Source organism: Branchiostoma lanceolatum, chromosome 14, assembly GCF_035083965.1.
Source record: "Branchiostoma lanceolatum isolate klBraLanc5 chromosome 14, klBraLanc5.hap2, whole genome shotgun sequence".
Classification (NCBI taxonomy): domain Eukaryota; kingdom Metazoa; phylum Chordata; class Leptocardii; order Amphioxiformes; family Branchiostomatidae; genus Branchiostoma; species Branchiostoma lanceolatum.
Genome location: NC_089735.1, coordinates 8964406 through 8980562, shown reverse-complemented (window position 1 = coordinate 8980562; position 16157 = coordinate 8964406). Strand labels below are relative to the sequence as shown.

The following is a 16157-nucleotide window of genomic DNA, read 5'->3' as shown; positions in this document are numbered from 1 at the left end:
AATAACAGGACACTGGGCTATACAAGAAAACGTACTATTTAATCTTTTAATACAGTTGAATACCTGGTATACAGGCCATTTCAAACATGTTGTATACAATCAGAATGGTTAGTTTACTATTTGAGCATCCAAATATTTAGACATTTATAATGTGTAATCATTGTGACTTGCTGATACCACCCATTCCCTTCATACAGTCAGTATTTAGACTTAACAAGAAGTTTGTCCCCTCCACCCCCCAAATTATTTCTTCTGAACTATTGTGGTTTGTAACACTCACTTGGTACTTCACCTAGCAAGACATTGTACTCAATGCATGGTTAGGCCATTCAAATTAATGTCCTGGTTTTCGTAATAAAATGCAATGCTGAACTGGATCAACATGACAAAAGTCTGAGCGAAAAAGGTACAATTTGTATGTAGCGAGATTCAACTTTTCCTCCCAGCTCTCTGTTTTCATTGTGTCCTTTTAGTTGGTTTTTGCCTGAAACTGTTCAAAACCAAGAACATACGTTAGTGTGGCCTTATGCATTCAAGTCTTTCATTTCCTAGCTTTATTTCATTCAATAGTTCAAATCGGTAGATTTGAGCAGGCATGTAAAAATCTGTAGACCTTTCTGAGTTTACACAATGCAGGTTGGGATCTGTATATACAATAGGTGGACATTACAAAAGCTATGACATAAACAGCAATAAAGCAAAGAATACATAGCACATTATACTACAGACTAGATTAGATAGCAAGGATGCGTGCAGTTCCTGTCATAATGTATCTAATAGCTACGGCAAATTGATTTATATTTCGGGGGACTTTCTTCTGAGGGAAAGGTTTTTTTGGGGCGTTTTCAGTTCAAGGATGGAACAATTCTGTTGTACAGTAGTAATCCAATATTCGTACTGGAGGTGTTACTGTGGAAATAAAACCACAGTGAACATTTCATGATTTACAGTATACAAAGAGCATTCACATGCACATGGTTGAGACATTTCTTTTTACCAAATTGGGATAACAGATTTTTGTCACAGGACTTAGAGCTCACCCCGAAGACAACAACATGCAAACATCATAAACATGGTTTGTTGTCTATGACAGCTGTAGAAAGAATAATCCACTGTATGCCTTTATACACTAATAACTTTCCTCTAGTATCAGTGCCATTTTCAATTCCAACAAACAATCCATGCAAATAACATGGTGGAATAACTTCATTATTAATAACAACAAAAAATATATACACAAATTTTATAAACAGTGTACCTAGAACAATCCTTTGTTTTTGATTATTACAAACATACAAACAAAACACACATAAACCACCAAAAATACATTAAAGTTTGTAATTCATGACGTAGTAACATTTTTGACTAATATCTGTACCTACAAAAGATATAGAATAGTAGATTTATCACTAGTTTTATTCCGTGCTGCCATGATTTCTGTATTTTCCATAAATGTAGCACTAGTACTAGTTCCAACTGAGTAATGAAACTAAATATTTAGTAACACTTTTTTAGTAACGTCTTTGATAAATTTACGAACTTAATATGACAAATAAGTAAGTGGAATGTATGGAATTCAATCATAGACAGTAAACAAAAGTATTCAGAGGTATGATTGTCCAATAGGACTTTTGAGTACATATGTTTGGATCCACCTCCAAATTTTGCAATAATTCTGTTTGAGTCAAAATTGTGGTTAGTAGAGTTAAACAGTCCCATACTTTTTAATGGTACATTTTCAATGTTATCAACCTTAACTTTACTACATATTGATACATATTATCAATCCAACGTTTATGATACAAATTCAAAAAAACATAAAACATCTACTTGCTCAGCAAAATAAATAGCAAAGCTTTAGGTCCCTCTTTGTTTGAGAAAAAAAGTGTTTTGAATGACAGAGTTATGATTTAAAACAAGTGACAAAAAATAGCACCTATCTATATATAGTGAAGGACTTGCTATTTGGCTACAACATTCAATACATGTGAAAAGAAAATCACTGTCTTCTGGGTGTCTTCTACATTGTCTTTCTTTCTGTTTCCTTTCTTCAAGTGCTTTAGCTAGACATGCCAAGAATTTTCTTATTTACAGGGCACCCTTAGAACGTAAAATCAGATTTTTTATAATCCGGTTCTTTATATACAATGCGACCGTTTGTAGATGATCTTCTATGGAGCTCAGTTCTCTGTGGGGCTTCATTGATTGTTCGGAGCTGTGGAAAAATATATTGTGAGTTATTTGTTTGAATTTGCAAATTATAATCCAAGAAATTAATAGATACTAACTTGACAAACACTGAGTTGCTCAGGCATTTGAATCATGCATTGATTAAAATTAGAAAAGAAATTTAATGGGCAAGTTGAATCAACAAAACAGTTAAGAATTAGTAATGACATTTCTAAATACAATACAGTGTAGGCATTAAATGCCACACTAAAAGGAAAACATCACACTGGAATACATAATTGTGCTGTGGACCAACATTCATTTTAAAACAAATTAGGATTCTAATATCAGGCCTCGAAATAGTGGGTGCATGTGCACCTGTGTGCACCCAAAATTGGAGCTGTGCACCTAATTTTTGACTGTGGGTGCACCAGTGCACCTAGATATTTTTGTAGGCTATATGGTAAGGGTGCTATTGTACACTAGTATACAGAAAATACTCTTGAAATGTAAGTATCTTGAGTTAGTTGACTTTTAGACAGAATAGCTAAAATTACCCTTCGTTGTATTCTACTTGATGTATCTAGTTAGCTATAGAATTACAGATTGTAGTTCTTAAGAGAGTGAAACTTGGTAATTTTGTTTTGCTGACATTGAATTTCATTTTGTGTGGTGCACCCAAAGTTTTTTCTGTGCACCTAATTTTTTTTGTCGGGTGCACCAGTGCACCTATTCCCAAAAATGAATTTCGAGCCCTGAATATCATATTCCAATGAAATAATGTAAACTAGCTCTATTTTGTAACTACATTATGATGTACATGTATTTGCAACACATTTTAGACAGCATCATTAATAAAATCTTTAATATTGAGACAATGTGACTTAGTTATATCAAAATTTGTAGGACCATTGAAATAAAAACTACCGGTGACATAGAATGATCAAATACCTAACATAAGATAACAAAGTAGATTAAGACAAAATCACACACTAAATCATGATAATCATAGTCGTAAAATATACTCACACTGACCTCTAGTTTTCCCAGCAGAGTGGATGATTTGAAGCAGACATCTGCCGAACTCCTCCAGGACCATACGCTCCATCATCGCCGGCGAGCAGTTCGCCTTCTCCGCTTCCTCCGCCTGCGCCAACAAGCACGAACACGTGGCCTCCGCGACATCTCGTGTCACGAAGGAGAAGGGAAGCCTACAGCCAAAAATAATAAACTACAGTCAGAACTGTTAGGAAATAATCATATAAATCGTTGTATGTTTGCAGGGACTTAAAGTAGGGGGATGGTGTGGAAGGTTTCCCCAATGTGGAGCTTTAGAGAATTTCAAGTTAATATAGGGCATTCTAAGACTTCCTGAGGGGCAAAATTACTGCCTAACAGGTCATAGTTAAAGACTGGCCACATGTGACCTATAGCATCCCTGGTCAATCAGAATTTTATGTTTGTCAGAGGATCTGCTACTCAGGGTAATGGGGCACATGGTCATGGCATGGGAAGGGCAGCGCCCCTGTTCCCCTCTTTAGAAAAAGCCCTGCACAGTATAGAGAAAGATGACCATCCTACCTTTCTCCAGCAGTATTTACTGCTGGCGGTCTGGCTGGGATGTCCTGTATCTGTGAGGACAGTTTGGTCTTGGCCGCGGTCTGCTGCTGAACTCTGACCTCCGCAGCATCTGCCAGGTGCATCAGCGTCTTGCGCTCGGGGCTCTCCTCAAAGTTCTTGCAGCCCACACACTTGCAAATGCTACTGCACATGATTTTAGCCTACAACGAAGGAACACAAAACATTGAATCTTTGAAATGGGCCCATAATCTATTCATGTTGTTAGCTGGTTGAACAGCAGAACTTATAATTTTGCTACTAAATTAACAGATGTAAACAGATAGAAACCAGCAGCATCCAAAACTCAACCTATTCAAATGTTGGACAAGCACATCTTGTACACAAAATACACAGGTTTGAATTTCCAAAACTACTGTCTAACACAACACTAAGACTTAAATAGGATTTTAGTAATATCAGACAGAGATGTCAGAGGAAAAAGAGTGATAAATTGATATTAATAATTGTGTACATCAGTTGTCACCGTTTGTACTTACCTCATAACATTCACAGTAGTTCTTCAGACAGCCAGATCTCTTGCAGTTACAGCCCTTGTTGTGCCTTCTGTCCCCCTCCCCCTCCTTGCCTTTACCAATCTTGGGGTGGAATGCATACGGGTTCCTCTCCAAACAGGCCTGCGATAACCCAGCAAGGAAGACGTTATCCTTACCACATAAATACACTCAATTCTCGATGTATTGTTTCTATCCAAGGTTTGGTGACGACTTACTTAAGTACAGCATTCTCTACAGTAATTTTGTACTTCAGGAGGGAAACCAGTTACTGCTATCATTCTAGTCTGGTATCCATCCAGTTCTACACACACAAATGTAGGTCTGGCTTGCTCTTCTAACAGCTTCTCTGCCGAAAAGTACAATATGTCCTGCATTATTTTGAGAATTGAATACCGCATGGTATTCCAAATAAGCAGTGTAACGGTTGAACTTTCGAATGCCTGTTTGAACCCTGATGCCATGGCGTGAAACAGACCACCTGACTTGGAGCCAATCAGAGCTCTCGCCTAAATCTTAGGCAAATATTCTAATGCCAAACATTTCTTGATTACCTGGATATAGAATATTCTACAAGGGAAGAGGGTGGATACCAGGCTAATATAATTTCATGTTTGAAAAACTGATTTAGAAGGAAAAATTCAGGATTATTTCTACTTGGAATTGATATTCTATACATACCTTGATGGACTTTGCCCTCTCAGCCTCATGCTCCAGGTTGTTGAAACAGTTATTACAGTTGCAGTTGTTGCAAAACTCGCCGTTAGCAAAGCAGTCACAGTACCTTGGAGGAACAAAGCACTTAATATGTAAACCTAAATACTGTGAACTGAACTTTCATCTATAACTTTGTACAAAAGACAGCCTACATTTGATTCCACTAAAAGAACCCTTTTAAAGAGAAAACACGAAACTTCACAGCAAACATATACATTGTACATGTAGCTTTAGTTCATTTATCCAATGAAGACCCAATCCACAAGTTCAAAGTCATGCTAAACTACGGTAAATGCATCTAAGTTTGTGTGGTTCTAATTTTGCCGTAGGGAGAAAATGGAGTGTTTGCGGTGGTTTAAGACAATAGTAGACAAGGTGGGAGGGAAAAAGAAGAGCTTACCGCGAAAACCGCGAACATAAAACCACCGCGAACATTTCTGCATTTACAGCATTCTTCAAAATAGCCTTAAAACATATTTATGAACTGCTTTGAATAAGTTATGCAGAAGTACCAAATATGTTACTCACAGTTTCAGACATTGTGACTTGGTGCAGTTGCAAGGCTTGCGGGGTCTGGTTCCAACTTGCTCTGTGTTGAGTGTGCTGAGGAACAAAACAAGTTTTAATTACACCATTTTTCTAATCACTAATGCTGAACTATAATGCAGTTATAAATTTGCATAGTATTCCACTCGTGATTTCTCAATACCATATTACAAATATGTAAAGCTAGTGATGCACAATTGTACTACTAAATAACACACAATTGATCATGAAATGACAGAGAACTTTCCCACAGAAAATTTGTCTTCTTTCCTGAGATTGGTTCCTTAAAAAGTAAACATATGAAAAGGGAAAAAACAAACAGTTGTTTACCCGTTGACTTGTTGACGAGGCTGGGCGGCTGTCGTGGCTTGGAAGTTATTTGTTGTGATGGGGACATAGCTAGTGGTGGTGCTGGGCTGCTGCGATACCTGGGCAAGAGGAAAAACTTATTTTTATCTTTTGTACTTAAACATTCTGACAATGGCATTGCAGACACAATGGACAGCTGGATTATGACATAAAAGTTAGTCAGTTCCGATTTTGAAATATAGAAAACTACAGTAACTGCAAACTGTTAAATATTCCTTGTTTTATTTAACTTAAGATAGCAGATGCTGTCTGAAACGTCTGTTTCAAAATGTTATCCAGTTGCTTGTGTAACTCCTTTCTGGCATTCCTTGCTTCATGTTTGGAGTTTTCACTGAGACCTTTCATCATAAACTCATTACTATGGTGGCTTCAACCTCACACTTAAAACATAGTGAACATCTCCTTTCCAATCCTACTGAAAAATTAGTCCCTGCGAACGAAATATGAAAGTACCTTACCTGTTGAACATATTGCGCAGGAACCACAGCATACGCCGTCTGAACCCCTCCTCCTTGCTGATTGGCTCCTTGGTTAGATACGAGGAAGGTGCCGGGCGGTAGCTGCGATATGTTGGGCACAGAAGTCAGCTGAAAAAAGAGGAGAAAAATATCAAAACACATTCTCCAAAACAATCTTATGACGCTTCTACCATACAATCGAAAAGTGTAGATAACTTTACTTCAAAAACACATCTCACAACTTTGGATTAATAAAGGGCACCTCCCTTCTTTAGATGGCTTGAAAGACTCATTTCAATCTGCAACGTATAGTTTGAAACCAGATTTCTTTATCCAAGTCCTTCATTTACTGATTCTCATTCCATTTGTTATAGACAGTGTTTAATCATTTCAAGTGTATGAATTTTACAATTTCTAACAATTTTGACAGGGATTCAACAAGTGGTCCTCTTCCTAGTCTGCAAGACAAAGCTGTTTTACAGTACCAACCTGGTTGGGGCGTATCTGTTGGAAGCTGGTTGCAGGCATGATGATTCTCTGTTGTGGCATGGCTACAGACACTGGCACCTGTCCTGTTAGGGGCTTGGACTGGATCTGAGCAAAGAGAGGCCCAACTCTTAGTTACTATAACTTTGCCCAAAAAAATATATACAGAAATGTTCCAAGCATTGCCCTTCTATTCTCTCATTAAAAATTATAGTAAGACTAAAGGTTCAAATTTCCTAAATAAATCTTGCTATTAACAGTCACTGATTACAGTTTTAAAGTCCTCTAACCCATATGTATTTGACTTTTTCTATTACAAGACCACTATGGATATACATTTCTAGCATTATGGGTCCAACAGAAATAGGTGTTACTAGAAACACATACAGCAAGTGTGGATTCTCTCGTTATAAGATTGACAAAAGCAACTACAGTACAGATCAGGAAAATCCAACAGTCCTTTCTTGAGTTATACATGTACATGTACTCTTTCAAAGCTTCCATCAAAAAGGGTCCCTGCAATCCCAAAACAAGCTGTTAGGGTGTAAAGACCTATGCCACTTTCTCCCTTTGAAACTACGTGAGTCTATGTCTATTTTTTCCATTACATTATAGTAATGATTTAGTCCAGCCATGAGAAAACCTACCGGAGCCGGAGCTATGGGGATGTTCGCAGGTTTCATCTGGATGGTCTGTATGACCTGTTTAGGTTGTACAGCTACAGTAGAGGTTGTGGCAGGTGCGATGGTCACTGTCCTGTTCACCTGCCCAGCTGTCACCATGTTCGGTTTACTCATAACTGCAGGAATATTTTTGCAGGTGTTGTAAGTTAACAATTGTCACTTCCATGCTGCAAAACTCAAGTCTGAATTGGTGAATCTCTTGTAAAGAAAAACTGTCAAATTCTCTTCTCAAAAGACATTGCAAATTCAAAACTTACATAGACATATACACACAAAAACTGCAGCTAATTCAGGCTCCTATACATGTACTTCTAGCCTAATAGGCCACAAAGATCTAATGGGTTGTTTCAAACATTACTGAATAAAAAAACATGATAGTTGAAATTATTTATCAACATGAAAACAGCGAGTTTGGGGTGGAAATTATGTGGTGTGGCACACACAGTTTCAAGGAGCAAATAAATACTTCAGTGCACAACTTCCCCACATCTTTATCTTGCTAAATTTTACGTGTCCTGGAGCTAAGGAAGTACAAATGTTGACCTCTGACTTCTCCCGCTCACTTTTAAGTTTCACTATATTTGATTTTGTATGATTTTAGTTTTTGCATACGTTTTGTAATGTCCATGTCATTTTATCATTTTGTAAGTGGACTCCAGGTAGAATAGTGGTTCTTTATGTAACACTCAAGGATATCTAAATAAAACAAACAAACAAACAACCATACGAATGGCTTTAGACATAGAGAAACTGTCTACAAACAACATACGTGGCACATACCTGAAGGGTTGGACGTTAGGCTGGGGGCTGCTGTGGTCGTGGTCACCAGTCGGACATACTGGAACTTGGAGCCAGGCACGTGGATCTGTTGCACGTTGGGCGGGGTCGCCAGGCGGATGCTCTGCACCGGCTGCTGCATCTGCACAGGTGTACCAACTGGTTTGGCTGTGGTCACCTGTCAAAACATCACAACACCTGTGTAAGTCTTGGTAGGAAAACCTGATACAGAATTGTACTGAGATTAAAAATCTGTGTGCACAGAAAAAAAGTTTAGTGCACAACATACAATTAATTATGCTGATGAAGGTTAGACATCCTGGTAATAAGATTAAGAAACACAATAAATTATTCCTAAATAAACTAAAGTAGAATCTCAGCAAAGCCAAATTACAAACCTTACTGCCTCTCTTCAGAGGTTTCACTATTTTTTGTTGAATGCCAATCTCAAGAATATGTTGTTATTCTAGTCTGCAATAGTACCTTATGTAAACCTACACAAATATCTAGGTGTACTGATGCACCCACAGTCAAAAATTAGGTGCACAGCTCCCGTTTGAGGTGCATATGCACCCAGCATTTCAAGCGCTGGATTTATGTACTTTTAGTACATTTATCTTTTTTAAAACAATCTTGTGGCCCTATAATGGTAACCTACCAGTACTTCTCAATACTAAGTACACAGTTGCACTCAAGCTGCCAGTCATGATAAAAAAGATGAACACAAAACCACTGCAAATATTTAACCATCTACAGTACCTACCATTGTGGCTGGTCTGATGGCCAGTTTGGTTGGGGACATGATGTGGGTGGTGGTCCCAGGGAGAACCTTGGACAGAGTGACCACTACTGGACCACCGCTGGACACCGCTCCAGTAGTGGCCACCACCGGGGCAGGGGCTATCCGCTTAGGAGGGGAAGTTATGCTCACTGGTACCACTGTTACCTGGAGTGGGAAATAGAATAGAGACAAACATAGTCATCTAACTGACAACAAGCACCGTGTTGAAATAGAAAGCTTGAAGATATTGTAAGTTTTGGAAACCTTTGCGATGGCTTTACTTTTGGGGGTTTTCTCGGTGATCTTATCGGCGCAAGTTTATGGCATCCTGAAAATGACTCCTGAAGTATGACTATTGTATTGCAGACTTGTTTTAGCCAATGAATTTAGAACATTGCGACCTTCTTTTTTCCTCCTAGAGCGAAGTAAAGCCACCGTGAAATGAAATGAATTTTATTATTTACAGTATGATTTTCGAAATTCCACTTGTCCTCCTAACTTCAGTCTTGTAAGGGATTGCATTCTTCTTTAAGCCAGCAGTCCCATGTACAGATGAACTTCAGGCTTTAAGATTCAAACCTTTACATTTAAAAGAACCCAACATACTTATCAAGAAGAATATAAGGGGTGTGTGTAGCTAAATATGAGAGTCGTAGCAAAGGCGCATTGCACTACTAGCTAACAAAAGCTTTGTCCTCAGTCAGCTGGGAAGAAAGAAAAGGCAATACTGACCTTAGTTGGTGTCTTGAGAGGAGAAATAGGGACTTTGTTTGGGGGAGGCTGAGCCTTTACTGGGGTACCGGGTGCCATAATGATTGGTGACGCCGGCAGGACTTTCGTGGGAGACTGTAGCGTTGCCTGGGTCACGACCTGCTGCTGAGTTGTCGCTGTTGTCACCACGGTTGTCGTGGCAATGGCGTGGCCAGACGCTGTCTTAGTTATGATAACCTATACATGACAAAATACAAATTATATTTATTCTAGTATGCACAAGATGGAAGACACTTGATGCAGGCAACTTAGAAAAAAGCTGAGGAGACGTTACTAAATAAAAGTACAAGTAAGTAATGACAGCTGACAGGTAACATGAGATAGAATGCTAGTACCATAACAAAAAGAAAGCATTAAAAGTGAGTGTGAAAAAGTCTAACAGCATGAGAATGAATACCTTGGTTATGACAGGAGGTCCTGTACTTGATGCTGGCCTCTTTAAGACCGCCTGTACCGTACGTACCGGCTGCTGGGTTGACTGTGCTGTCATGGTCATACTGGACGCCGGAGCGAGCATCACGGTGTTCCCCCCCATCCCTACTGCCGAAACAGTCTGTAAGGCTTGGGACACCGTGAGCTGACCTATACTTTGAGCTACAACAGGCTGAGCGCTCGCAGACTGCACCAACAGTGGCTGCTGTACCGTTCCTTGCTGTGTGACCTGTACTAGGTCTGCCTGCTGGTTAACCACCGTTGCGTCTAAAGAAGACGCATCGGGTAGGTCTGCGACGGTTTGTGTCTGCTCCCCGAGGATGCTGGACACCTGTTCGGCTGACAGCTGTGTCATGGGGTCCGTCTGCAGCTGTCCAGAGTCCACAGACACGGAACTGATCAGGGCCTCCGTGGAGAGGGCCAGTAAGTCCTGTTCTGTTGTCAGTGAACCCAACACGTCCTGTCCAAGGTCTATACCGCCGCTGGTACTAACACCCTGGAACACATCATTGAATATTGTAACAACCAATAGTCTACATTTATCACCATACAGTGGTAGAAATACTTTTTTTCAGTGTTCTGCAATATTGCAGAATGTCAAAATTTTTTTCTGCAATTTGAAAATATTTTCTGCAAATACACAAGCCTCCATACTACAACCTTCTCAACTTAATAATGCCTACTTATTTACATTATATCTATAGCTTTGCAACATTGTTGTAATTCTTTATTCTCTCGCTCTATCTTTGATTATCACTATAAAGTTTTTAAGAGCAATAACATGCATGTGCGTGAAAAATATTAAATTGATAATAGCGAAAATTGCAACAGCAAAAGTATATTTATTCAATATCAATCAAATCAAATATTCGTTTGATCATTTCAGTATGTGTATCAAAATTAACAACAAATTCAACAGCCTGCCTGATAAGGAGGACAAGGGTAATTTATATTCTTGCGAGAAATATGTGTTCTGATGCGTAAAATAAATAAGATCACACGACCTGTGACAAAAACCGACAAAAAATGTAAAATTCAAAATAAAACGCCTTTACGCAAACCTTGGCCTCTGTGTAGTTTTTGTATAAATCTGAAACATTACTATCGGTTTGAAACATCGGACTCCGACTTCGGACATTCGGGGAGACTCCAGAGACGGCCGGGCGATGTTAGTTTTTCACGTGGGTGCCCCCCTCCCCACTGTGTCGGCACAGGAGAAAATGTTCCGCCTTTTCCACACAAGGCGGTGCTCAATATCTATCCGAGTAGTTCGCAACTTCATCGCTGCAATCTGGGCTTCAAGGACCACGGACTAATGAAGTGGCCACCGTTTCGTTCCTTCTGTCATCGCGCCCATGCCCCGAGTTCGAGCTCTGAAGAAATCGCAGCTTGCGACATACTTGTTTACGCTAGAGAAACATCCAGGAATTGTTTTCCCGACTTTTGCCGGCCCCGATATCGTGACCGCGGAGATTAGCGAGGGTTGACGGAAATGCACGAATTTGACATTTTCTCACATGATTCGTCCCCGAAGTGATCACGGAAAGTGTCGAGACCCCCCGAAAAAACTGACCTCAAGAAGCACCTGAGGCAGTTCGAACGCACCGAAACGCCGCCATCTCGCGCGGCGCTGTGGGCTTCAATTTATTTACAGCGCCGCTAGTTTGCTTAGTACTAGTAAGTCTATATAATCTCCTGAATTGAGAGCCATTGAATCCCGAGTTTGATTTTTTTCTTCTGCAAAATTGCAGATTCTATAATTTTTCTTCTGCAATCTTGAAAATATTTATGCAATTTGCAGATTGCAGACGGGTATTTCGAACGCTGCCATATCAATATAGCACAAAAGTGGACTGTCTCGCATCATATCTCATGTAGATCAGTATAACTAGAAGGATGTTATTGAAAATTCTATTCCTTGCCAAGAATCACTATGGACTGATCCGGAATCAATACCATCATAAATTTTACATAATGCTATTTATAAATAGTAACTTTTAAAGGAAGAACAATTATGCAGCTGAACACAGGCCAATAAGTGGGTGTTACCATCCTCAATGTGTATGTGAATCACTATGAGTATGATACTAATCCTGTTTTTTTCTAAAGAGGAGAACCATGCCCTCATATGCTCCAACCACACTTACCCTTACTTACCCAAGGGAGCAAATTCTCTGACAAGTATAAAATTCAGATTGACCAGGGATGCTACTAGTCTTTGACCACCAGTAACTTAACCCCTCAAGAAGCCTTAGAGTACCTCATTATTACCCCCCAAATAAGGCAAATTCAATGAATATTCAAAGAGACATGAGACTAGTAATGGAATGAACTTCCTGTAACACATGTCATTCGTACAATGTAAACCTTTAAAATCAAAGTAGGTGACATATATGTGTCACAGGAATTGTATAATCTACATATGTACAGTAACCGAGGAAGGGCCATAGATCTCACGCTAAAACTTCTAAAAGTAATTCTTGTATCATGTCAGTTATTACTTAAGTTTCTCTGATAATTTTCTCTAGTAATGTCTACCCACATGTAGTAGAAGACTAATGTACATAGCATAGCGTATACACATCACTAAATAAAACAGGTTTGTTTGTATCTATGTATTACATATGTGTAGTTTCTGTACCTCCATGTTGGGTTCGGTCACAGAAGGAGATTGTGTTGAATCCTGTGGTGTTCCTCCATCCATGGGCAGCAAGCACAAAGTAGATAGTCGTCTTTCTCACAAACAGTCTAAGAATACTGGAAAGATAATTGGTTATTATGTTTGTTTTACTAAAAGTTTGTATCACATAACTACCAGCAAACTGATTCAACGAGTAATTTACATGTACACAGTGTAAGTACCAACACCAGTTTTGTACTTTGGTAGGTAAAAGCTGCATAAAACCAAACCGATTTGTTTGAAATAGTCCATCTATTGGCAGCATCTAAACAGTAGATAGTGGTAAAAGTAATCTAAAAGTAAAATACTAGATAGAATAAGTAAATGAAATTAAGATTTTCTCACAAACTAAGTCTTCAAACGTTTGCAATGGTTTGACTTTCGCAGGTTTCCAAAACCACCGCAACCTATCCAACAGGATTTCATGACGCCGCGAATATGTGTTTCCAATGTATTACTACGTGTACTGTACTATACATTTATTTCCTTCTTTTCCCTTGTAACATGAAGTAGAAAAATAAATGAATTCACAGTACCGTTTACTTAAAACTGAGTTTCAGAAGGGAAAGATGTATCATCTATGTTCAAACTTATACTTAAAACTGAGTTTAAAAAGGGAAAGACGTATCATCTATGTTGCTGTGAAATTATTTTAACAAGCTTTTTGTCTGACAAATAATTGAATTAACTTCCTTACTTACAATCTAGGTTTGTCCCGCCATATTGATTTAATACATTACCTTGTGTAGACAGGATTATGTTATATCTTATAAAAACAACATTTAATCTGATTGTAGTTGTCTTCATCTGACTACATTAGTACATAATCCAGTATTCAGAACTTTTATTCAAATTGTCCTTCGTTAGATAAACTATCTGACACCCTGTATGATTCTCCATTGTTAATTTCAGCTAGGTAAGTACTAGCTAGTACGTATACCAGTCACTACCACTACCAATTCCTGGAAACAGCTTTGTTTCTGTGTGAAAAGTTTGCTGATGTCTTTATACTTTATACTATATAAGTTATAACTTATAGTTTCAGAAAATTGGCAGCACAAGATTTTTACAGAAAAACTAGGACTTCTTTTGAGTTTGGCATTCTAGACATTAGTATCTGTTTTCCGAAATATCTTTTTGCAATTACGGCATATATTTGCTCATTTTATAGCTGCTTTCCACGATTTACATTTTTTGGGGGGTGGAAATGGACGAAACTTGATGTGCGCGTATGTCATCCATATAATCAAATCAACATGGCCTAACACTGTAACACTAACAGGTAAAAAAAATGAACCCTTCCTTCTTGTGAAAGTTAAACTATCAATGAATGTAAAGAACAATCTTGTCAATTTGTCAGAAATACTGTGCATTGAAAATCTTAAAGAGTACATGGTTTCCACTACAGTATACATAATATAAAAATGTACACTGTACCATCACTAATAATGTAATCACAATGTTAGAGGTTTTTAGAACATGACCATTCTGAGCTGGCCTAGGTACCATTCTCCATAGTAACTGCTCAGCGGCTGGCTCAAATTAGCAAGCGTAAAGATTGAGCAAGCGGTTACTATGGAGGATGTAACCAGGCTAATTCTGAGCCCCAAAAACCTTCTTGATATTATCGCTCAGTGCATGCATCATACTCTTCTAGACAAGTTCTAGTATTTATAGAGGTTGGATACATTTCTTGTTAGATTACTGATTTTGAATCTATGTATGACACTAAGTATAAAGCTATTAAAAGGCAGGCCTGTAGACAATTTTACCTTTATTTCTAACATAACTAATTAGGTTATTACCAAATCATTCTGTTCAAATGTGCTAGAATACCAAAATTTTAAAGATGGCATCTTAAGAAATTATGACAATCGGTGACAATTTGTAAAATTACTTTTTCATCTTAATTCTTTGGAAAAGCTTAAGATGATCATATGTTTGTCATCACATGATGAATTATACAAATCGTATTTAAAATTAACTTCATAAACTTGTCACTAAACTAGAGGAGGAAACAAAAATTGCATATCATCCCTGACGATTTTGTACCTTTCTTAAGAATCATAAAACTTTTAACAGCAAGGTAAAATTTAGCAAAAACTTCTAATCGACCCCAGTATCCTTGTTCCATGCTGCGTATTCAGCATATTTTTGTGCAGCCCAAAAATGACCCTCAAAACATCAGACCAGTCCGATGCCCTTGTGAACTGAGATCTACATTTGTTTGTATTTTTCATGGCGTAATCATACGTACACACGTCCGCCTTGACCAATTTTGTCAACAAATGAAGAGAAATTTGGTGCGTTTTCGTGGAAGACTCTGCCATCTGTGCAGTCATTCCGGGTTTCAGACGATCAGAGAGAGAGAGAGAGAGTGATCACCATTTGCCATTTTGCTGCTTCGTGTTCTCGCGCGGTTTGGGGATGACCCGGCATACATCACGCCCGTTTCCTCACCCTTCCCTCAACAACCGCTCCCAGAACCAAACCACACGGTCTACACCGAGTTTAACCTGTCGTGTGCGGTGAGAACTTACCTGGAGACGGAAAATAAAGCTGGAGAAGTTCAGGTCTTCAGTTCGACGCTGTTTGTTCAAAATCACGCGCCCACCATTACTAACCCATAATATGCTGCAACGTCTACGCGGAGCCGGGCCGCCCAATGCATTGTGGGAAGGGTGGGGATTTCAAGACCCCATAACCCCCAAAAACATCATTAAGTTTGGGCAAATTCAAATCGATAAAATTTATGCGAAAAGCAGTAGCCTAGGTGATTTTTACAAACAAGAATATCTTTGTGAGTTAATTTAGTAAAAGAAATATATACCATGTTTTTTTTATGATAAAGTTAGGGCAAATTCAATTTATTAAAATTCAATTCATTAAACTTTTATGTGAAACGTTATTGTCTTCAAAATTTAAAGAAACATGAATATCTTTGTGAGATGATTTTGAAAGAAAGTGCTTTTTTTGAGATTTAAGCATATCTTGATTTAAGTAATAATCATATTTTCTTTCCTTGCTCTTGATAAGCGATTGTTATTCTTGCAATATCTATTTTCATCAATTTTTTTCTCTCAAAATAGATTATCCATGCAGAAATGAAGTGGTTTTGAGAATTTAGCACTGTATTTTTGACATCAATGTTGATAA

General features: G+C 38.3%; 1 protein-coding gene across 2 annotated transcripts; it reads right to left on the bottom strand.

Annotated features, from left to right (window-relative positions):
* Positions 1 to 18: 18 nt before the first annotated feature.
* On the bottom strand, positions 19 to 15671 carry LOC136448058 (protein lin-54 homolog). Of its 2 annotated transcripts, none has more exons than XM_066447169.1 (16): positions 15542 to 15671; positions 12963 to 13078; positions 10287 to 10817; positions 9851 to 10066; positions 9101 to 9283; positions 8341 to 8515; positions 7525 to 7676; positions 6881 to 6985; positions 6392 to 6520; positions 5895 to 5992; positions 5547 to 5621; positions 4983 to 5085; positions 4287 to 4424; positions 3751 to 3950; positions 3199 to 3380; positions 19 to 2215 (listed from the first exon to the last, which is right to left on the bottom strand). In XM_066447169.1, the coding sequence occupies exons 2-16, from the start codon at positions 13023 to 13025 to the stop codon at positions 2199 to 2201; spliced, it is 2367 nt and encodes a 788-aa protein (XP_066303266.1). In that variant the 5' UTR covers positions 13026 to 13078; positions 15542 to 15671; the 3' UTR covers positions 19 to 2198. The 2 variants fall into 2 exon arrangements, with proteins under 2 accessions (XP_066303266.1, XP_066303267.1); XM_066447170.1 differs by having other exon boundaries at positions 3205 to 3380.
* Positions 15672 to 16157: the final 486 nt, after the last annotated feature.

Coding starts and splice junctions, on each gene's coding strand:
- LOC136448058 (XM_066447169.1), bottom strand. CDS start 13,025: ATGGATGGAGGAACACCACAGGATTCAACACAATCTCCTTCTGTGACC. Junction 7,677..8,340: donor CCTAACGTCCAACCCTTCAG/GTATGTGCCACG, acceptor ATATTCCTGCAG/TTATGAGTAAACCGAACATG. Junction 4,425..4,982: donor AGAGGGCAAAGTCCATCAAG/GTATGTATAGAA, acceptor GGGTTATCGCAG/GCCTGTTTGGAGAGGAACCC.